The 23,014-nt window shown below is 39.5% G+C and overlaps 1 protein-coding gene across 3 annotated transcripts in view; it reads right to left on the bottom strand.

Moving 5' to 3' along the window:
• Window positions 1-23,014, bottom strand: part of KCNJ3 (potassium inwardly rectifying channel subfamily J member 3) — a 198,984-nt gene that overhangs the window by 18,315 nt on the left and 157,655 nt on the right. The window contains exon 3 of one of the 3 annotated variants that reach the window (XM_073305510.1): window positions 887-959. The exons of the other annotated variants lie outside the window; for them this stretch is intronic. Coding sequence (XP_073161611.1) covers window positions 955-959 — 5 coding nt within the window. The 3' untranslated portion in view covers window positions 887-954. Of the gene's footprint in view, window positions 1-886; window positions 960-23,014 lie in introns of those variants that run through there. 3 annotated transcript variants of the gene reach the window in all.

Below are 23,014 nucleotides of genomic sequence, written 5' to 3'. Positions count from 1 at the left end.
TGAAATCAATATATTTGAAAATGTATACAACATCCAAAAATATTTAAATAAATGGTATTCTATTATTGTTTAACAGCATGATGAATCGCGCAATAAATTTTTTTCAATCGCTTGACAGCCCTAATTTTAAGTGCTTTTTAATAATTAGTTGGTGCCTCAGATCTTTAAATGTAACCAACAAAAGCCCTCAGGAAGCCACTGTGATGCTAATGTCCAGTAAGAGCTAAACACTGAAACTTTTTTCTGTTTGAAAGTACTTGTTCCTACACAGATTCTGAATATTATCAAAATATCAGTTAAAGTAAGGCTGCTTTGTCCTCCGCACATGGATGAATAGCTGACTACTTACAGTACATATATTTATAAGGACAATGACAAATAAAAGAATAGTACAGAGCACTGAGGAATTCTTCTCATAACTGCAATCAACTGATAATTTTGTCCGATTCCTTAAACAAATTCTTATTTCCCAAACAAGTAAGGCAAATTATTCCAAATTAGAGTTCCAAAGCCAGAGATTTCAACTTAATCAATAGTTTTGAACTATCAATAGCAGCAAAAGCCACAAAAAAGTTTATAACAGTACTGGTAGCATGTGTATGACTAATAGTACTATAGAAGTCTTCCGTTAGTCAATACAGTGAAGATTTGGAATGCTTTGATAAAAATTGTTTGAATAGGAATGAAATTAAAACATATATTTTTGCAATATTTCATAAATGATACATTTTTGAAAGACATTTCCCCCGTGTAAAATAGAAGTTAAGAGTAGAACAATTTACACTGTCACTTTGTATACATGGAGGGGAAAATTTTATCCATGTAAGAAATTTACTATGCCTAGCGTGAGCCACAAGTGCAGACCTTTATGTCCCTGCAGAGTCCCAGGGATGTGAATGGGACATTGTGAGGGCGTCACAATCTGTGCTGGTGAATCACCAAAGGGTCAGGGCTTCATTCTACAACAAAAATGTCATTATTGGAAGACAATAAACTTTCTTTGGAAGAAGCTGGTTAAACATTTCAGTCTTAATGTTTTTTTCACATTTGCTTTGCATTCAAACTGATACTGTCCCATGATTTTCTTCAGTCACTATTTCTTTATATGATTCTACCAAACATATTCAATAAGTAAATTGTGTTTATGAAACTAACACTGATCAGAGTGAAACCCCAGACTTTGGAATGTCAGAATTTATGACACTCTAGATTACTGAGTGTCTATCAAGCGCTGCAGAACTGATTAATGAGATTAAAGATTAGGGATAACCTTGCAGACTCAGCTCTGAATGTTCTTGATTTTGTTATCAAAGCAAACTTACTGTTACCTTAATATATTTTCCTTTTCCAGTTCCTTTTGATTTTATGGGAGTGGTGTTTTTTAAAATGCTGTGGGGCCAACAGTGCCTTCAGTGTTAACATGTTAATGGACCTGATTTAACTGTAACTGAACTGAAAAATTGCTGCTAGTCCTTCACTCCATCGTAGAGACCAAATTCTAACTGCCCACAAAAATGTTTCCATGATGTGCACATGCACATACTGCAAAAGCAGCAGTTACAAGTTTTAAAAGAAAACAAAAAAGACTATCTTGATATAGAATCATTGCTATCAAGGTGACACAGGTGGAGTAGGTAGTTGCGCCTTTGTATACTGTACTGGGCAGGACTGTCAGTTCTGGATATTTGAGAAGTGCTTCATCTATATTACCTTCGGATATCTCCAGTGATGGAGTATCTTCAACTGAATTCAGTAGCCCGTTCTTTATAGTCACTCTTCTTACTATTAAGAACAACAACATTCCTGAAGCCAAGAAGTCAATAGACAGAAGGTGCTCATCACCTCTCGAGATCAGGGCTGCAATATCTAAGTTTTCCTTCATGCTATTTCAAACTGTAATTATCCCTACTGGCACTACTTTGAACAGTTTCTTTCACTTTTGATGTTGACACCTTTCAGATATTTGCGGACGGTTATGTCACATTTTAATCTGTTTATTTCCAAGCTATACATATTCACTTCACTTAATCTGTCAACTCCTAGAAATCTTTTATCATGTAGTAAATAATATAAGAGGAGCAGTCATGTTCACTTAGAAGTAAACCCAAGCTACCAGAACTAGGTGCCCTCTCAGTCTTCTCTTCTCCACACTAAGCAAATCCAGTTTTTTCCCCAATCTTCACTCACAGGTCATGTGTTCTAGAACTTTGAGATCAAGTACATAAAAGGTTGTTAGCTTGTGATCCACTATGACCCGCAGATCCCTTTTTGCAGCACTTCTTCCTAGGCAGTCATTTCCCATTTTGTATGTGCGCAACTGATTGTTCCTTTCTAAGTGGAGTACTCTGCATTTGCCCTTATTGAATTTCATCCCATTTACTTCAGACCATTTATCCAGATCATTTTGAATTTTAATCCTATCTTCCAAAGCACTTGTAACCCCTCCCAAGGTGGTCAGTTGAGGCCTAATCAGCATGGAGGAGAGTGGAAGATCATTGAAGATCTCCTGGTTAAGCCAGCATGGTCTCTTGCCAAACTTCCTATATTTCCTACGCAGTGGGGATAATTTGATCTTGTGCCCTTAATAATGTCTCTTTGAAAAACTCTCCTGAACTATTTTTCCCTTTAGATTTGCTTCCCATGGGAACTTACCTAACAACTCCCTGATTTTGCTCAAGTCTGCCATCTTGAAATCCATTATTTTTAGTGTGCTGTTTTCCCTCCTACCATTTCTTACAATCATGAACTCTACCATTTCATGATCACTTTCATCCAAGCTGCCTTCCACTTTCAAATTCTCAACCAGTTCCTCACTATTTATCAAAATCAAATCTAGAACAGCCTTTTCCTCAGTGGCTTTCTCTACTTTCTGAAATAAAAAATTGTCTCCAATACATTCCAAGAACTTGCTGGATTGCCTGTGCCCTGCTGTGTTATTTTCCCAACAGATGTCTGGGTATTTGAAGTCCCCCATCACCACCAAGTTCTGTGCTTTGGATGATTTTGTTAGTTGTTTATAAAAAGCCTCACCGACCTCTCCTTCCTTGTTAGGTAGTCTGTAGTAAACCCCTACCATAACATCACCCATTGTTTGAGCCCTGGCACCTACCTAATTGCTTGAGCTCTGGCACCTCTTTCATTACAAATTAAGCACTGCAACTATGTCATAGTTGTTTATTAACTAGCATTTCTAATTCTTCCTGCTTCTTCCTCATACTTCTCAGATTAGTATACAGACATCTAAGATACTGATTGATTCCTCCCTATATTCTCTCGTCTCTCCCTTATCCCTGCTATAACGACCCGTACTCCCCTCAGATTCCAACCCTTTGTCTGCTGCTCCCATCAAACCTAGTTTAAAGCCATCACTAGGTTAGCCAGTCTGTCTTCAAATATGCTCTTCTTCCTTGATGGGTGGACCCCACCTATGCTTAGCAGTTCTTCTCAGAACAACATCCTGTGGTCAAGGAAGCCCTCCTGGTGACACCATCCTTGCAGCCAGGCATTCACCTCCAGGCATCTGTCTCTGCCTGGGCCTTGACCTTGAAAGAGAACACCGCCTGCACCCCCAACTCCTTCCACCCTTACTCCCAGAGCCCTGTAGTCCCTTCTGATCTACTCAGGGTCATACCTCACAGTATCACTAGTGCCCACATGGATGAGTAGTATGGGGTAGTAGCCAGAGAGCTGGATGATCCTTGTCAAGGTTCCTCCCCCACTCTGAACTCTAGGGTACAGATGTGGGGACCTGCATGAAAAACCTCCTAAGCTTATCTTTACCAGCTTAGGTCAAAACTTCCCCAAGGTACAATATTCCACCCTTTGTCCTTGGATTGGCCGCTACCACCACCAAACTAATCCTAGTTACTGGGGAAGAGCTGTTTGGACGCGTCTTTCCCCCCAAAATACTTCCCAAAACCTTGCACCCCACTTCCTGGACAAGGTTTGGTAAAAAGCCTCACCAATTTGCACAGGTGACCACAGACCCAAACCCTTGGATCTGAGAACAATGAAAAAGCATTCAGTTTTCTTACAAGAAGACTTTTAATAAAAATAGAAGTAAATAGAAATAAAGAAATCCCCCCTGTAAAATCAGGATGGTAGATATCTTACAGGGTAATTAGATTCAAAAACATAGAGAACCCCTCTAGGCAAAACCTTAAGTTACAAAAAAGATACACAGACAGAAATAGTTATTCTATTCAGCACAATTCTTTTCTCAGCCATTTAAAGAAATCATAATCTAACACATACCTAGCTGGATTACTTACTAAAAGTTCTAAGACTCCATTCCTGGTCTATCCCCGGCAGAAACCAGCATATAGACAGACACACAGACCCTTTGTTTCTCTCCCTCCTCCCAGCTTTTGAAAGTATCTTGTCTCCTCATTGGTCATTTTGGTCAGGTGCCAGCGAGGTTACCTTTAGCTTCTTAACCCTTTACAGGTGAGAGGAGCTTTCCCCTGGCCAGGAGGGATTCCAAAGGGGTTTACCCTTCCCTTTATATTTATGACAATCCTCAACAATATCTCTGTAACATCTCAGATACAGGCTCCTGGCAGGCAGCATACCTCCCAGGATGCAATGTCAGGCCAAAAGATGGGTGCCTCCATCCCACTCAGAAGAGAGTCACCAACCACCACTATCCTACATTTCCTTGTGGGAGTGGTGGCTGTAATCCTCCCAGCCTTGGGGGTACATGGCTTCTCTTCCTCTACCTTTGGGGGCAATTCCTCATTGCCATGTCTGCATAATGGATCGTCATTGCTATGGTGGTGGGTTGGGAGTAGGGATGGAGCACAGCCTTCTATGAAGAAATAACCAGCAGCCAGTGTCCTCCCTGTGTTAGAGCTCTATCATCCTCCCCCAGTGGTGTGACAGCAGTCCTCTCTAGCTGGATAGCTTCCTCAGCCTTGGACATCTCCATATGAATACTTTCAATGAATTCCTCATGTGCATGGATGCTTCTTAGCCTAGCCACCTCCTCCTGTAGCTCTCCCACTTGCATCTTCAGATTCCACCCAGCAGACACCTTTCACACTAGACGGTCCCCCCAGCCTGGCTTTCTGAGAGTGGGAAATGCAGGTCACAGTCTCTGCAAATCCCCACCAGGATCTGGGTAGAGGAATCCATGGTTAGGTTGTGTGTCTGGATACAGGTGCAGGCAGAGGAGACAGGAACAGTGTTGGCACCGGCGATGCAACCTTTCCTAATCATAGTGATTATGTGTGTACTTCCCCTTCCTATGACTGTTATCCTTACTTTGACAGAAGACAGCCAGGATCTGCTTTTCACAGAATCATAGAAGATTAGGGTTGGAAGAGAGTGCAGGTCATCTAGTCCAATCCTCTGCTCAAAGCAAACCTTGGCTCAAATTTATCACTGGTGTAACTCCATTTAATTAAAAGTAAATTCACCACAGATTAATTTAGTCCCTTGTGTCCAATCATATTGATCTTTTGTCCCTTTGTTCAGACTGTCACATAACACAGTGGTTAGTAATAGGGAGGGCATGCAGGAAAAAATATCATTCATACTGAACAGAATTTCCAGTCACGGTTTTAATTGAAGAAAATAAAAACAATTCTGGAAGACTAGCATGGGGTTTAGACTAGCTTTTTTGCTTCATTGATGATTACGTTATTAACCTTCCCGGTAACATGTATGCATTTTTCTGTTATGTGCTTTATTTGTAAGAAACAATTTAATTACTGAATAATGCATCTATTTGCCAAATTATAAATGATTAATTACAAATTATTACATCTAATGAGGTAGAACTTTTTGTCTTCAGAACGGAAGATCTATGAGTCTAGTCATGACTGAAAAACTGGATGTAATTACTTCAACTCAACCAGGCAGTAGACTGTCTAAACCTTTATCTTCTTGTGTAGCTAGTTAAGATTTCATGACATTTTGGCACCACTGAGATCAAGTATCTTATTTCCCAGGGGCACCAATGAGCAGGAAACAAGTTGGATTATGCAAATATTCCAGCACAGCACATTAGAATTAGATTTCACATGACACTTTATACAAATAATTAAATAAAAATAGAAGAAGTAACTTTGACCAAAGTCTTTATAGTGTGTCTATTGTAATTGCTTCTAAGTACAATATGAGCTAAGTGCCTAATAGAAAAACAAGAGTTTTGAAATTATTTGGAAATTTAATAATCATTAGATTTTAAAATGATTGTAATAAAAGTGACTAATAAGAAAATAACCTAAGAGTCATTAAGTTTATATGAGTTGCCATGACCATGAATCATTATTTTTATGAGCAAATCTAAAAAGTTTTAAACTGTCTGTAAGTGGATCTAACCTCAGTGACTCTAATGGAGTGGCACCCACTTACCTAAGGGTCTGATTTTTGGCTCCTCAACTTGTACTAACTCTAGTTAGTGCAGTTATGTTAAATGGTGTATTAGGTGGGGTCACTACCGTGATGAGTACTTCACATGAACCGATTAGATATGATCCCTGATTAAAATGTACAGGGATAAGTACTAAAAACCTAGCCATGGAATCCTAAAGGTGGTTGAAAAAAATCTTAATGCTTTCCCTGGAAACTATTTCTTAGAGAAAACATTTCTACAAATGATATCAGTTTTACTCACTGTGCTGTCATTCAGCAAATGCCTATTTTCAGATGCCGTACTTTCTTGCAGTGGCAAAAGAATGAAAAAAGCAACATCCCAAAAATTTGAATAGAGTCTCTGGGAATTTTGTCATTGACTTTGAAGGGGGGTAGGATTACGCCAAAATTTGTAGGTAAATTAAGCCAAAATGCTTGTCTTATTATGAGCCTCAAAACATTCCTGAATTCTGAAGTATCCATATGGAGCTGAATCTATTCAATTAATCTCTAAAACTCATAATACATTGTTATAAGGGTGGGATATGCATATCCCATTATTACTGAATGTAGCCAATATCCTATCATTCATTAACTGCCATTTTCATTTTACTAATATGTACTACCTTTTATCAGAGTATCTCAAAAGACTTTACTAAGTTTTCTTTACTGAGATTACTAAAGCAGAAGAATACTCCTAATGAGGTAGGTATGCACATTTCACAGAGGAGTTCACCAATGCTCAGAGATATTAAGGGACCTGAGCAAGGCAAAACAGCTTGTTAGTGATGAAATCTGGAATGGAAACTAGGAGTTCCAACTCCTACACTTCGTACCACACTTTGCCCCATGATACATTCTCCCCCCTACTTCAACTGCCACTTTCAACTATGCCAGTTTTGCTTCTCTCCGCCACCCCCACTCCAGAGTGGTGCCACCAACATTTCAATTTCTATTTTTGGTGTTTCATTTATTAACCACAGCCTGTATTTCTCAGCGCACCTTCAGACTCAGCAATTGCTTTACTTCAGCTAAGTAATAGGATTGAAATGCATCTAGTTACAAATGCTTGCCAGGTCCCCTTCTTGAACACTAAATCCAACAACCAAAATTATCTGACCACACTCACGTTCTCATACATTTTGAATTAATTAAAACAGACAGAGTTTATGCCTGAAGACTGAATTGTGAGATAAGCCAGGAAAATGCATGCAGTTGATTTTTTCTTTTTAAATTTCGGGTGTGAATCCTCACTGCTTGTAATATCCTAAGTTGACATATAATATACTCCTAAGAAAATAAAACCCTACATTTGTCTATCATAACTACACACATGTACACGGGGAAATAATTGATTTAGAAAACAAAATTATGGAACTAGATAATAAGCATATTATCACAGGAAAAAGTAAAAGGGCAGGTGACTTTTTTGGCCTAGATGTAACTTTACCATCTGCGCTAAGTAAGCATAGCTGCACCCAGGAACAGAGTGGTGAACGAATTGTTACAATTCCTCCTGAATTCCTCTCTTGATATGTAGAGGAGAGTGAGTTGCTTCTAGAGCTCTTTATTTCCCTCTGAGCACCCAGCCAGCTCCTCTGGCTAGAGGGTGGGCATGGCATTGGGAAAGAGAGAGGCCAGAGTCTCCTCCTTACTCACTCACTTGCAGGGGAGCATTAGGTGAGCACAAGTCATAATCGGGACTGGGCTGAGCAGGGCAGTAAGGGTTAAAGTCCTGCATTCCCGGGTAAGAGCTCTAACAATCTAGCCCTTTATTTGTAAACCAAATACTATACTGAAATTAACAGACTGGATTCTGTGTTAAGAAAGTATTTGAAATTCAAACAATCTTGACCAAAATCAGAACTCTCTTCTACACTAAAATACCAGAATATCTGAATATCATCGACAGCAACTAATATTCTCATAGAGATTGATGCCCTTGGTGGCAGTATTCACTTATTGTATATATTTTATTTTGTGTTATATGTTGTTGGCCACAGAAAATAGAGACATTGTAAATAGAAGTAAAGAAATGTAAATTGGAAGTCCCTGATTATTCAGGTGAATATGAAAATTTTCTATAACCAAGAGAAAATTTTAGTAGGTCAAAAACTTTTCAAAGAGCTCTGTCTTCAAAGGGGCTCACACTATTGAGGCTTATGCCCCTTTTATTTTTATGAAACCCTTGAAATTAAATTTAGAATGGCAACCCAGAGAAGGGGTTATTGTGAAGAATATGTAATCTGTCTACCTAGCCAAGGAATTCTAAAGTGCTAGTCAGTTAATAGCTAAACTGTATAAGTTTTCCATTTATTTTGATGAAGTTTTGCTATTTCTAGTATTAATGCTTTATCATAACGTTATCAGAACGTGCTGTGTATTAGATTGAGAATAATCAGAGCCAGTGCTGTGAAGTACTTTGGGTTAAATTGTGGCTGCCCACTCTCGGTGTGCTACACCTTGTTAAATGTATCATCTTGCTGTGCTTTCATTTTTGTAACTTGATTCTTTTCAGTAGGACTGAGATACGTAATCCACCCTCACATTGATGGCTACCTACTGTATGCACTGATGGATAGTGTATGAATCTACTGATTACAACTGGAATAATTTTTCAATGGATTTACAACACAGACTTTTTTATAAATGGGGAAGGTTTAAGAATTTTACTGGAATGTAACAGACAAAAATTATTTTAAAGATAACAGAAGCTATCCGATATACCTAGTTATGAGATAGTGCAGGGGTGGGCAAACTATGGCCTGTGGGCCGGATCCAGCCCTCAGAACTGCCACCCCCATGTCATCACGAGGCTAAGGCAAGCTCCCTGCCTGCCCTGGCCCCGCGCTGCTCCTGGAAGCGGCCAGTACCACGTCCCTGTGGCCTCGGGGGGGGGGGGGGGACGGACGGACAGAGGGCTCCACGTGCAACCCTTGCCTGCAGGCACCACCTCCTTCAGCTCCCATTGGCCAGAAATGGGAATCACAGCCAATGGGAGCTTCGGGGGAGGTACCTGTAGCAAGGGCAGCATGCGGAGCCCTCTGCCCCCTCTCCCTGAGGGGCCAAATGGTTGTGGTTCCAGCTGCTTCCGGGAGCAGCGCAGGGCCAGGGCAGGCAGTGAGCCTGCCTTAACTCCGCTGCCACTCAAGGTAAGTGGCACCAGACCGGAGCCCGCACCCCAAACCGCTCCTGCATCGCCCCAACCCCCTGCCCTGAGCCCCCTGCACTACAGCTGGACGGGGGGGGGTCAACCCTTTTCTGTTTATTGTAAAATAAAACAGTAAGTAAATGATTCATGTTAAACAGTGAATTCTGATTACTTGGAGGCTACACCCATCTTTGAGCTTCATAAACCAGCACTCATATTTTGCTGATACTAGATTAACTAGCCTTCATTAGGGCAGAGTATTCATTTCTCTGTTATATGACAGGGAACATTAGCTGCATTCACTACTACGCTGTAGCTCTTTGCTGGTACTAAATATAATTTAAATTATATCACGTGATATACAAAATTGTTCTAATCCCCATATGACTCCAGATACTCTCACAAGATTTAGAGAAGAAGATGAAAACACTGCAGTGGCTCCTTTTTCATTTGCCTTGTTTCTATCTACTAATATTTTTGTTAAAATCATAGCAATCTGAGAGGTATAGCAGAGGGTAATAATTATGTGTTGTGATACTCAGTCTATAAACAGGAATATAACAAAACAAAGCCTTTTTATATTGTCTTACTCCAAAGGGGTATGCATTTTATAAAATTAATACATTGTTTTTTATGCAAGAGGTGTATATGTAAGCTACAGGCAGACTCAGTCCCTGTACCACTGTCAGGGAGAGATGCAAAATAAAAATTACTATGATGAATAAGACATCAGGAATAATTAATAAAAATATGATTTAAGTGAAAGCTATAAGAACTTGAAAAGACCTCCTTAGACCAGCTGGTGTTTTATATGCAGTGAAAGGGGTGGAGGTAATGGAAAGGCTCACAGAGTGTGCAAGACTACTGACAGATTAAACATAAAATAAATCTGTGTACACCAATGAAAAATTAAATGCTCTACTGTGCTATGTACAGTTCAAACACATAGTCAGGTTCCCTGCCCTGAAGACCTTGTGGGTTAATCTGAAGAAAGACGCAACAAGCAAGTGTAACAAACAATAAGAGGGGAAGCAGTGAGGAAAAGCAGGATAATGGTAACAAGAAGATGCTATTTCACAACTTGATGGTTATAAATCATTTGAATACCCTTCTCCCCTACTTAAATAAATAAATAAGTCAGCTATCCCCATTGTCACACAACCTAGATATCACTGGTTGGCTGATTTTTTATAAGGGCGAAAGTAGATCTTGAGGAGATCTGAAGGACAGAGGTAGTGGCCCTATGCCCATATCAGCAAAAGTAAAAAATACCAAGTCATTTTATGAGACGCTGACAAACAAGTGAACAAGTCTGGCATCATTGGTGGACTGGTGGCATAAAGGCAAGGCACTATGACACAAGACTAGGTAAGAGAGATAGATGCAGAGGACATGAAGCTGTATAAAAAGGCGATAATGAAAAACAAAGACTCAAGGATTCAGAGGCAGTGTTGATATATTTAGGGTGATAGATGTTCTTGCCAGAGTATTTGCATGTAGTGGAGTGCAGCAGTTTGGGAATCAGAATGACCAGGGGGTACAGGAATTAAGATATAAGAGGCAGGTCTGGATAAGAATATTTGCAATCTAAGTTTTTGCACTGTGCCTACTTTATTACCATATTTGAGTACTTTACAAAGAGATCATTGCCACAGTTGGCTAGTGGACAAATTTCCTCCCTATTTCATCCCTTTCCCTTCTGTCCATCATCCTCTTTCTCGCCTTACCGCTATACATCCACCTCCTATGTTCTTCATTGCTTCTTGTATTGTTCCATGCAATATTTGGAAGTGAATTGCAGCTCCCTAGTGGCCCACAGACCAACACTTTTGAGAACTAGAGGATTAAGAAAAATGGGATGAATTTAAAGGATATTTTGGATGAATATCAGATCTATTAGGTCGTCGAATAATTTTCAAAGTGGCAGAAATACAACTGCTTGAGTCACTTAAAACTTTAATGGCCAATGCACTGAATAATATTGAGAATTATCCTAGATAGTACACAGATGACCTAACACATAGCTCATTTTTCTCTCTGATTGTTTGGGAAAGTCCTCTTCACAGGACTCAGATTAAGTAAATGTGCTATGTGCTGGAGGTGGTGATGTATGCAGGAGAAGGGATAAGAAATCCTCTCAGAGATAACCAAGCCTCCATCATGAGGGTACACATACGGAGCCACAAGAAGCAGATCCATTGTCCCTGACCATATCCCAAACTTCTCTCCAGTAGGGTGCATAGAGCTCCTGCAAAGCTTTGTTCTGCTGTGCACAGAGGGCCTACGTACTATATACCCACCACACTGCTTACTGCAGAACCACACTGATTATATTGCATTATGAATTGTAACCCTTAGTTGGGCTACAAGATTTGGGCCTCCTCATCATCAGGAATCCCTCAAAGTCCAGGATGATTGTCTTTTATGGATCGTCCATTTTAAATTATCTGTGGGTCTGCTGATGGCTGATAAGGCCTCATCTAGAGCCAGACACTCTGCCACATTGTAGACGTGTGTTTCTGAACCTAGGATATTGATTCAAGCCACAGCATGCTCTGTCTCTTCCATTTTTCCATTACATGTAGTACAGAGTCTGATTCTCAAAATGCTGAGTTCCCTGCCTCAAGTAGTTCCTCCACTGTTGTTGGTCCTGTGTTATACATTCCCATGAATTGATATCAATGTTGCATTTCCTCATACTAGCCTTTGAGGACATCCCTGTAGTGTTTTTTCTGCCCTCCTGTAGCGCGTTTACCTTGGCTGAGTTGAGAATAGGAGACTTGTTTTGGCAGTCTGGAATCAGACATCTAGACAACATAGCCCGCTCAGCATAGTTGATGGTAAATAATTATTACCTCAATGCTCATAATATTGGCTTGCAAGAGGACACTGATGTTAGTGCATCTATCATTCCATTTGATTGGAAGAATCTTAAGTATATAACATTGATGATACTTCTCCAGTTCTTTAAGATGTCTCCTGTATGTTGTCCACATTTCAGCCCCATACAGTAGGGTAGGGATCACAACAGCTGTATGGACCATGAGTTTGGTTTTGGTTCTGATGTCGTAATCTTCAAACACCCTCTTTCTCAGACGACCAAATGCTCAGCTTGCACATTTGAGCCAGTACTGGATTTCTTTATCAATACCAGCTGTCTGGGAGAGGAAGCTTCTAAGAAATGGAACATTCTTTACAGGATCTATATTGCTGGTGCTGGGAATTGTGCACCAGGAGCATATTGATAGAGGACCTTTGTCTTCTGTATGTTAAGTGTCAGTCCCATTTTCTGATACGCTTCAGCAAAGAGGTTGATGATCACATGAAGTTCTATTGCCAAGTAAGCACATGCTAGAGCGTCGTCAGAACATTGAAGCTTGATGACTGAAGTCAGCAATGTTTTGATTCTGAATCAGAAGTGGCCTCCATTCAGTAGATTAGCTACACTCCTCCCAGGATCTTCTTAGTGATCAAAATAGAGCATCCCAGCAAAGAGTATCAGGGCAATGACAGAGCCCTGCTTGATGCCTGTCTTAACATTAAAAGGAGATGTAGTAGGTCCATTACAAAGGATCACCACTTGCATGTCATCATGAAAGAGATGAATAATCATGACAAATTTCAGTGGCCATCCATACTTCAGAAGGATTTTCCACAACACTTCCCTATTACTGGAGTCAAAAGCTTTTGTGAGGTCAGTGAACCCCAGGTATTGTGGTGTGTGTTGTTCTCTGCATTTTTTCTGCAGCTGGTGAGCAGTGAAGATCATATCATTAGTGCCTCTAGATGTTCTAAACCCACACTGAGATTCAGGAAAAATGTCTTCGGCAAGAGGAAGATGACGGTTCCGGAGAAGTCTTGCGAGGACCTTTCCTGCAGTTGCTTTATGATTTCCACATGATTTGGGCTTACAACATAGTTGTAAGATTCTATGTAATTCTGTAACTGCTTGGTAGATCAGTTGAAAGATTTAAAGTTCATTGTGAGCTAATAAGGAATAGCACTGAGCTTTGAAGCTTCTTCTTCAGAATTCAGTGTGGATAAGATCTATCTGTCAATGAGATTCTCATCACTCTAGTGAAACCCCCTAAAAACCCAATTACTACAATATTCATTATTTAGAATTCATTACTAGACCCAAATAGTCACTGCTGATATAGATATACTTATAGAAATTTAAATCAAAATTCAGCATTACAGTGGAATAAATTGATTTGGGATTAATTACAATGTTAGGGCTACTGAATGCCTTATGAATCTTTGGAGTGAAAAAAGGAACAACAGTTAAACCTAAAAACATGGGAAACTATGGCAGTTTCCAGATTATCAGAAAAAAATGTTGATTTTTAACTGCAGTGAGTGAATCATGTTTTAATTCTGCCTCTTACCATGAATCAATTTATCATGTCTCAGGCATGGCACTGATGTGGCTTACTGTTTGAGAAAGAAAACCTTATTAGTTCTCTTTGGAATTTAAATCTTCAGCATGCTGCTCATAGAAAGCCCTGCCCAGCCCAAACATTTTTTATTTTATACATCTATAAGATGCTCTAATAATTTAATTTCCTACCACTTTTTAAGCGAATAAAGTGTAAAAAACGAAGAGACATACAGTTCATCAGGAAATAAAATATATGCATTCAGATTACTAACATTTAAACATCACAGTATGCTGCTATACTTTATTTCCCATCATGCTGCATAGCAAATTGAACCTTTTATTCTGCAGCTCAATTTAGATGCTTTGTTTATGCTCCAGTACTATGAATACATCCCTAGCTTGTTCAAATTGCAGGGTTCTCCCAGGAGTTATCTCAGTTCTTAAAAAACCCCAGCAGTGACAGCCAAGATATTTTTGATCCAATATATTATCCTCTTTTTAAGACCATTTTTAATCACTCACTAAATATAGCGATAATTTTGTGTGGCCTTGAAGATAGTCTTGATCCTTATTAGGGAAGTAACTAGCTATTATTAGTCTTTATTATAATACATTTTTAACATATGCACAGTGTGACCCGTGGTGCCTAGGGCAGCTCTCATTGGAAATGCCAAGGTCAGGGCAGGCTGCAAAAGGGAGAGCAGATACTCCCAAGACTGGTGGGTAACACTGAAGTTAAACGCCTCAACCAGTCTCAAACTGTGCTACTGATACCCCCACTTGTTATCAAGAAGCAAAAAAGAAATCATGCAGCCCCCTTTATTGCATTCCAGTTCCCTGGCTCCCAATCAGCCCCTCGGTCCAGTATAGTGAGAAGTTATTTTAAAACTCTACTCACATATACAAAATGTTCTTTGGACCGCAAAGGATCAGCCACGTTACCAGGTCAGTATAGTTTTGGATCTCCCCCCAAATACCACACTGCCAGCCAATCCTTTAGTATCAAAAACTAAAGGTTTATTATACAGAGAAAAGAGAAAACAAGAAGAGAAATGTTAAATGGTAAAATAGTCACATACATACAAAGATTTCAAAGTCCATATATCAGGTTCTTAGCAGTACGGTTGAGTTTGCTGGCTTGAAAGTCCCTCTGGAATACATCCACAGCTTGGATGGGTCATTCAATCCTTTGTTCAGAGCTTCAGTTTGCAGCAAAGTTCCTCCAGAGGTAAGAAGCAGGATTGAAGACAAAATTGATAAGATGAGCTGCCTTTTATAGTCATTTGCCATGCGGCCTGTGCTGCCTTTGTTTCAAACAAAAAGCTGCCCAGCCAATGGCTTGGAGGCCTTAGAGTTCTGTCCATAGGCATGCCCCTGCACGCCTTGCTGAGTCATAAGGAGTATCTGCCTTCTCTCAATAGTCAGTTGTATAGCTGATGGTCCTTAATGGGCCATCAAGCAGGCGAGGCAGAGCTGATGTCCAAACTGTCTGGGGGTGACACCCAGAAGCATAGCACAAGTTTGAAATACAGACATACATATCTATAACTCATAATACAAAGGGGATACAAACACATAAATGAGATTATCATATCTGGCAAGTTATAACATTTTTGCAGGTACCTTACATAGCATATCTGGCATAACACATTACAATTTTACAATATTAATATTGATAATATCCAGAAGTGTCCTCCAGAAGAGAAACCCAGGATTGGTTATTACTAAGGCTACATTATGTCATGGAAGTCATGGAATCCGTGACTTCCAGAGAGACCTCTGTGACATTCTCTGCTTCAGCCCCAGGGGCTGCGCGACTCTGGGGCCCTGGCAGAGTTCCAGCAACAGGCAACAGCAGTGAAAGGTAACAGACTCCTGAGGGGGCCCTCCCCAAGAAGTGGGGGCAGAGAAGCCTTGGAGGAGCAGCTGGGAATGCCCCATTTTCTCTTTGGGAAATATGGTTACCTTGCAGCTCCCAGCTGCCTAGGGTGGCGGGGGGCTGACGCGAGCAGAGGGGGAACGCCACAACTCCCATCCACCACAGTGGCGGGGGAAACCATGGAGCCACAGAAGCAAAAGTCACAGATAAGTCACGGCTTCCGTGAATATTTGTTTATTGCCCGTGACCTGTCCATGACTTTTACTAAAAATAACCATGACAAAATCTTAGTCTTAGTTATTATTATTAGAGTTTTCAGTAGCAGCTTCCTCTCTTCCAAGAACACAGGACCATACTCTCTCAACTAGTGTAAACTGGCATAACGTCATTGGCTTCAATGGAGCTACACCAATTTATACCAGCTGAGGACCTGTCCCAACATTCCTCTTATGTAGAACGTATTAAGAAACACAAACGTTGTTTTCCAAGCCATTTTATCGACTTCTCTGATTTACCCCTCACCTTCTGTGTATAGGGCTAAGTGTAGGTTGAGGTTCAAGGCTCCTTCTTGAAGAGATACGTCTAAAGGCCCATTTGTCACACTCCAATTTTTGCACCGTTTCCTTCCTACTAGTATGTTACTCAAATGAGTGGCAGCACCAGAGTGAAAAGTCCTGATCCATTAATGTCCTGATCCATAAAGATCATGATCATGGATCCCTCAGAGAAAGGGATCTTAATTTCTTCCTGCTAGTACCAACAGTAGACTCACAGCGTAAAAAGACAGCAGACAACTAATGCCGAGGCCAGTGGAGGGGAAGGGAGAAAAAAAAGGAACATGAAGTGAAGAGAGAACAGGGAGAAGATGTATTAATATGCCTGAGATCAGGAAAGAGGTACTATCAGATATATCCATATGCCAGATAACAGGCAGGAGTTACAACCCATGCTGTCTTACATGATTTTTATTTTAAGTGATGACTTCTTTGTGATACTCTGAAAGTGCTGTTCTCTGATACAAAATGCAGTCAACTGTGTAGTGAGATGAAAAGCATTTAATTTTGTATCTTGAATCACTCTCACCCAAATGATAATGTTATCCAGAAGTATTAAGAGTGGATCTTTCTTTTTCATATCCCACTCTAATAAAATCTCTGAAAATATCTATTCTCAGATTTTCAATACATTTTAAGATCATGATATTTTAAATGATAATGACATATTGCTGGCACTGTCCAAATAATAGTAGTCTGACACATCCTTGGCACCAGCACAATGTAATTTGTGAGATATGTACTTCATAGTCCTTACTTTGACAAACGCATGCTATTTAAAAAGCTAACAAATCTGCATATTTTAATATGCAACACATTGATACTTTGGAGAGCTTAGACATTAAAAAATAAATTCAGCTTCTTGACAGATTACCAGCAGCATTCATCCCTTTGTTATTTTCCAGTCATTTAATAGTGCTATCATTACGAATCATTGTATGTAGAGTAATAGGAGTTATACATTATTTCTCTCTACAATGCAGTTATATTACATAGCATAATATTTTCTCTCAAGGAAGGTCTACTCAGCTATGCACCAAAGGAGTGTGTTATTTCAAAAGGACAGAATCCCTCAAAAAGGAGACTTTCATTGATCTAAAAGATAAAACACACTGTATACAGTATGATCCATTTAAAAATATATATAAAAAGATGACTGAATAAGTTATTGAAGCAGTGAAAAATAAATTATTACAAACCATCAAGATCTGGAGGGCTTATAACTAGATGAATGGAAGGTCCAAGTACTCACCAAAATTCTTATTTTTGTTTCGCGATATTTCTGTCCATAGCCCTTTCCTAGTATTAACTGCAAATGGACACAACAGCCAAAAGATGGCATGGACAAAGGCATCATTTAGCATAAATTATAACAGATTTCCTCCCTCCTACTTCCCAGACAACCAATTTCTATTTATAATGGAACCAGAACTGCCAAAGTGTCATCATATATACACAACAGAATTAATGATAACAGGAACTTTTGAGCAGTGTTATATACATATAATATAAGGTTTCTTCTCTTTAAGCTATTGCATGTTTAATCACATAAGAAATCCAGCAGTAAAAGAAAAAGGGGTAAAAATACATCTTTCAAACATGGGCAGGCTGTGTTTGCTTATGTCACTTAGGAAAATAGTAATCGTGAGAGCTCAATAACAAAAAGCAAGGCATAAGATTATAGTATGTATTGCATTGTTTTTGTTGTAGTAAGGATTCATGCATTATTTATTTATTTTTTTAATGCATCGCACCTATGATTCAAAGGATTGCACTGACACTAATGCCAAAATAAATCCAAGCATAATTATTTAAGACAAGTAATGGAAAATAGAGCTGGAAAAGATTATCTTATCTGCCATATTCCCTTGTGAATTGCAATGACTCTATACTGTACAGTTATTTATAGTGCACACTGTGGCCACAGTGTAATTACATGAACACAACTTTCTCTGTCCACTCAAAAAATCTTAGGCCTTTAACTGCTGAAAAAAGAAGACTTTCCATTAACTGCAGTGGTTATAGGCCTTACAGCTATATAAAATCATAGAAGATTAGGGTTGGAAGAAAACCTCAGGAGGTCATCTACTCCAACCCCCTGCTCAAAGAGGACCAACCCCAACTAAATCATCTCAGCCATGGCTTTGTCAAACTGGGCTTTAAAAACCTCTAAGGATGGAGAGTCCACCATCTCCCTGGGTAATACATTCCAGTGCTTCACCATCTTCCTAGTGAAATAGTTTTTCCTAATATCCAACCTAGACACCCCCTCACACTGCAACTTGAGACCATTGCTCCTTGTTTGGTCATCTGCCACCACTGAGAACAACCTAGCTCCATCCTCTTTGGAACCCCCTTCAGGTAGTTGAAGGTAGTTGAACCCTCCTTCAGGTAGTTGAAGGCAAATCCCGCCCTGCTCTTCTCTTCTGCAGACAAAATAAGCCAAGTTCCCTTAGCCTCTTCTCATAAATCATGTGCCCCAGCACCCTAATCATTTTGATTGCCTTCCTTTGGACTATCTCCAATTTGTGCACATCCTTTCTGTAGTGGGGGGCCCCAAAACTGGACGCAATACTCCAGATCTGGCCTCAACAGTGCCAAATAGAGAATAATAATCACTTCCCTCGATCTGCTGGCAATGATCCTACTAATGCAGCCCAATATTCCATTAGCCTTCTGGGCAATAAGGACACACTATTGACTCATATCCTGCTTCTTGTCCACTGTAATCCCCAGGTGTCATTAGAGGAGGTTTTGGAACAAATTGATAAACTAATCAGTAATAAGTCACCAGGACCAGATGGTATTCACCCAAGAATTCTGAAGGAAGCCAAATTTGAAATTTCAGAACTACTAACTGTAGTCTGTAACCTATCATTTAAATCAGCTTCTGTACCAAATAACTGGAGGATAGCTAATGTGACGTCAATTTTTAAAAAGGGCTCCAGAGGTGATCCCGGCAATTACAGGCCGGTAAGCCTGACTTCATTACTGGGCAAAATGGTTGAAACTATAGTAAAGAACAAATTGTCAGACACATATATGAACATAATTTTTTGGGGAAGAGTCAACATAGTTTTTGTAAAGGGAAATCATGCCTCACCAATCTACTAGAATTCTTTGAGAGGGTCAACAAGCATGTGGACAAGGGGGATCCAGTGGATGTAGTGTACTTGGATTTTCAGAAAGACTTTGACAAAGTCCCTCACTAAAGGCTCTAAAGCAAAGTAAGCAGTCATGGGAGAAGAGGCAAGATTCTCTCATGGATTGGCACCTGGTTAAAAGATAGGAAACAAAGGGTTGGAATAAAGGTCAGTTTTCAGAATGGAGAGAGGTAAATAGTGGAGTCCCCCAGAGGTCTCTGCTGGGACCAGTCCTATTCAACATATACCTAAATGATCTGGAAAAAGGGGTAAACAGTGAGGTGGCAAAATTTGCAGATAATATAAAACTACTCAAGATAGTTCAGTCTCAGGCAGACTGTGAAGAGCTACAAAAGGATCTCTCAAAACTGGGTGACTGGGCACCAAAATGGCTAATGAAATTCAGTGTTCATAAATGCAAAGTAATGCACATTGGAAAACACAATCCTAACAATACATACAAAATAATGGGGTCTAAATTAGCTGTTACCACTCAAGAAAGAGATCTTGGAGTCATCGTGGATAGTTCTCTGAAAATATCCCCTCAATGTGCAGTGGCAGTCAAAAAAGCAAACAGAATGTTGGGCATCATTAAAAAAGAGATGGATAATAAGACAGGAAATATCATATTGCCTCTATACAAATCCATGGTACACTCACATCTTGAATATTGCGTGCAGATGTGGTCGCCCCATCTCAAAAAAGATATATTGGAATTGGAAAAAATTCAGAAAAGGGCAACAAAAATGATTAGGGGGATGGACGGCTTCCATATGAGGAGAGTTGAATAAGACTGGGACTTTTCAGCTTGGAAAAAGATGACTAAGGGGGGCTGGGATATGACAGAGGTCTATAAAATCATGACTGGTGTGGAGAAAGTTAATAAGGAAGTGTTATTTCCTCCTTCTCATAACACAAGAACTAGGGGTCACCAAATTAAATTAATAGTTTATTTATTTATTTGTTTATTTATTTATTTAAAACAAATAAAACGAAGTACTTCTTCATACAACACACAGTCAACCTGTGGAACTCTTTGCCAGAGGATGTTGTAAAGGCCAAGACTATAACAGGGTTCAAAAAAGAACTAGATAAGTTCATGGAGGATAGGTCTATCAATGGCTATTAGCAGAGATGGTGTCCCTAGCCTCTGTCTGCCAGAAGCTGGGAATGGGTGACAGGGGATTGGTCACTTGATGATTACCTGTTCTGTTCATTCCCTCTGGGGCACCTGACATTGGCCACTGTCGGAAGACAGGATACTGAGCTAGATGGACCTTTGGTCTGACCCAGTATGGCCGTTCTTATGACTCAAACACACTAAAGGGAAGAAAGGATGGAGCAGTGTTTCAAAATTCTTTGTCCACAGACACTGAAGCAGAAACCCAGGCTCACTCAGCGTAATCCTCCCTCCCTATGAGAAGAGATCAGGGAGGTATCAATATCAGTTCTGGATTTTCTCCTCTGTGGGAGATGTAGCTTCTTGCCATTAGAGTGTGTCTTGCTCTGAAGTGAGCACAAGTAATCCAAAACAAACTGGATGTGAATAAAGATCATTAAAGAAAAATACCAATATATTTAAATATAACATATATAGAAGAATAGAATGTAGAAAGTAACATGAAGCATCCCAAGTATATAAATAGCACTAGCAACTCTGCCTCTGTATAAAGAAAAGGAGGACTTGTGGCACCTTAGAGACTAACCAATTTATTTGAGCATGAGCTTTCGTGAGCTACAGCTCACTTCATCAGATGTTGAACATCTGATGAAGTGAGCTGTAGCTCACGAAAGCTCATGCTCAAATAAATTGGTTAGTCTCTAAGGTGCCACAAGTCCTCCTTTTCTTTTTGCGAATACAGACTAACACGGCTGTTCCTCTGAAACCTGCCTCTGTATAGAAGAAGCAAAAATCTTTATGATGTGACAAATAATTTTTCATCTCTTAAATTTTAGAGTCTGCCCCCCGCCCCATCCTGTATTTAGACTTTTCATAGAAGAGGAAACTGAGATACTATTATATTCCACCCTTGTTTTTCCTGAGAAAACCTAAAAGCTTTAGGCTTCAGGTTTTTCAAAGACAGGATTTCTCTGTAGATTTTACTGAATCGCAGTCTCAATGGAAACCCCTCCCTTTCAACCTGAGAAACTCTTGAGGAAATTAATGCAAATCTTTAAAGAAAAGTTACTGGGGGAAAAATGATGTTACTCAGGGAAGAGGTTGTAAGAAAAAATATGAATTGATTTGAAATAAGGACTGGACAAATTCTTTGCGATAAAGTTTGGACCCACATAATGTGATATTAGCTTTGATTCTGAAACATTGACAGCTTTGGCTGTCATTATGCAAATAATTATTTAAATACTTTACATTCAGAGGAGCTCTGCACTGGGCCTCAAGTCATCATTCAGGCCTGTTCCATTGCCTCTCTAAACCCAGGTTTGTATTACATCTTTTACCATTCTAAAAGGACTCTCATGCATGATTTACCTGGCTATGAAAAATCTATGTTGTAAAACATGCTGGCTAAGGCTCTGTCTGATCAATGGGACTAGTTACAGTAACGAGCACTATGGTAGAAAATGTTTGCAGGATTCAATCTTCTGCCAGACTAATGAGAAGATGTTATAATACAGGGACATACCTCCTTGTGATAGCAAAATACTGCAAATGTATTTCAACTTTTTAAAAAAAATTTACAGCTGCTCTTGAATTGTGTACAATCTACATTGGCTATGAAAGGCCATCACTATACCAGTAGCAAGTTCTGATTTTAGCAGTGAGAAGTTTTAAATTACCCTTGATCAATATCAGAATATCTGGAGGGAATAGCCTAAATCATCATCTTAATTTAATATTGGAAGTGAACTCCCTTTTAACATGAAGCCTCATAAATCATTTGTTTTCTTTGACTCCCCATAGGAAAGTTAAGGGAGTATGCAGTTCTGTGCTGTGCGTCCTTGTACTCTATAACCAGTTTTTATTGGGACATTTAGTTGGCCAAATTGTGCTCTGCAGTTAATAGTTACTTTGGATTTACACCAGTGAAGCTGAGAACAGAATATGACCTATTACAGATTAGCAATGCGGCCAGAAATGCAGTAGTTTCTGTGCTTTTCCAGATTTTCCATCTGGAAGAGTTTTTGACCAGAAAATGCTGTTTCAGGTCAGTTAATTTATCAAGAGCTTTGAATCAGATAAACACTTAACAGAAATTCAGCAATCATACATTCAGAAGGGGAAATTAAAGAGAAGTTTTTAAAAAAAGCATGCACTAAAAATGTTTACATTCTGAAGCAAGAAAAATAAAAATGAAAAACAGCCCTTTATGTTTGAATAAATTCATTCTTCAGTCGTTCTATACCTCTCTAACACCCACTGGCCCATCTGTTGCTGGGACAATGAAATACATTGATTTTCATGTGCAGCTGTTTGTTGGATTTAAAAAAAAACAGAATTTGAAGAAGTATTTCATATAAGTGATCACCCTTCTGGGAATGACAGACTCTTTCTATTTACCTCTCTGTTGAAAACTGTGATTTGTTAGT

This window comes from Lepidochelys kempii, chromosome 11 (assembly GCF_965140265.1).
Source record: "Lepidochelys kempii isolate rLepKem1 chromosome 11, rLepKem1.hap2, whole genome shotgun sequence".
In the NCBI taxonomy this organism is placed as follows: domain Eukaryota; kingdom Metazoa; phylum Chordata; order Testudines; family Cheloniidae; genus Lepidochelys; species Lepidochelys kempii.
The sequence above is the reverse complement of the archived record's forward strand: the minus strand, read 5'-3'. Positions and strand labels throughout refer to the sequence as shown.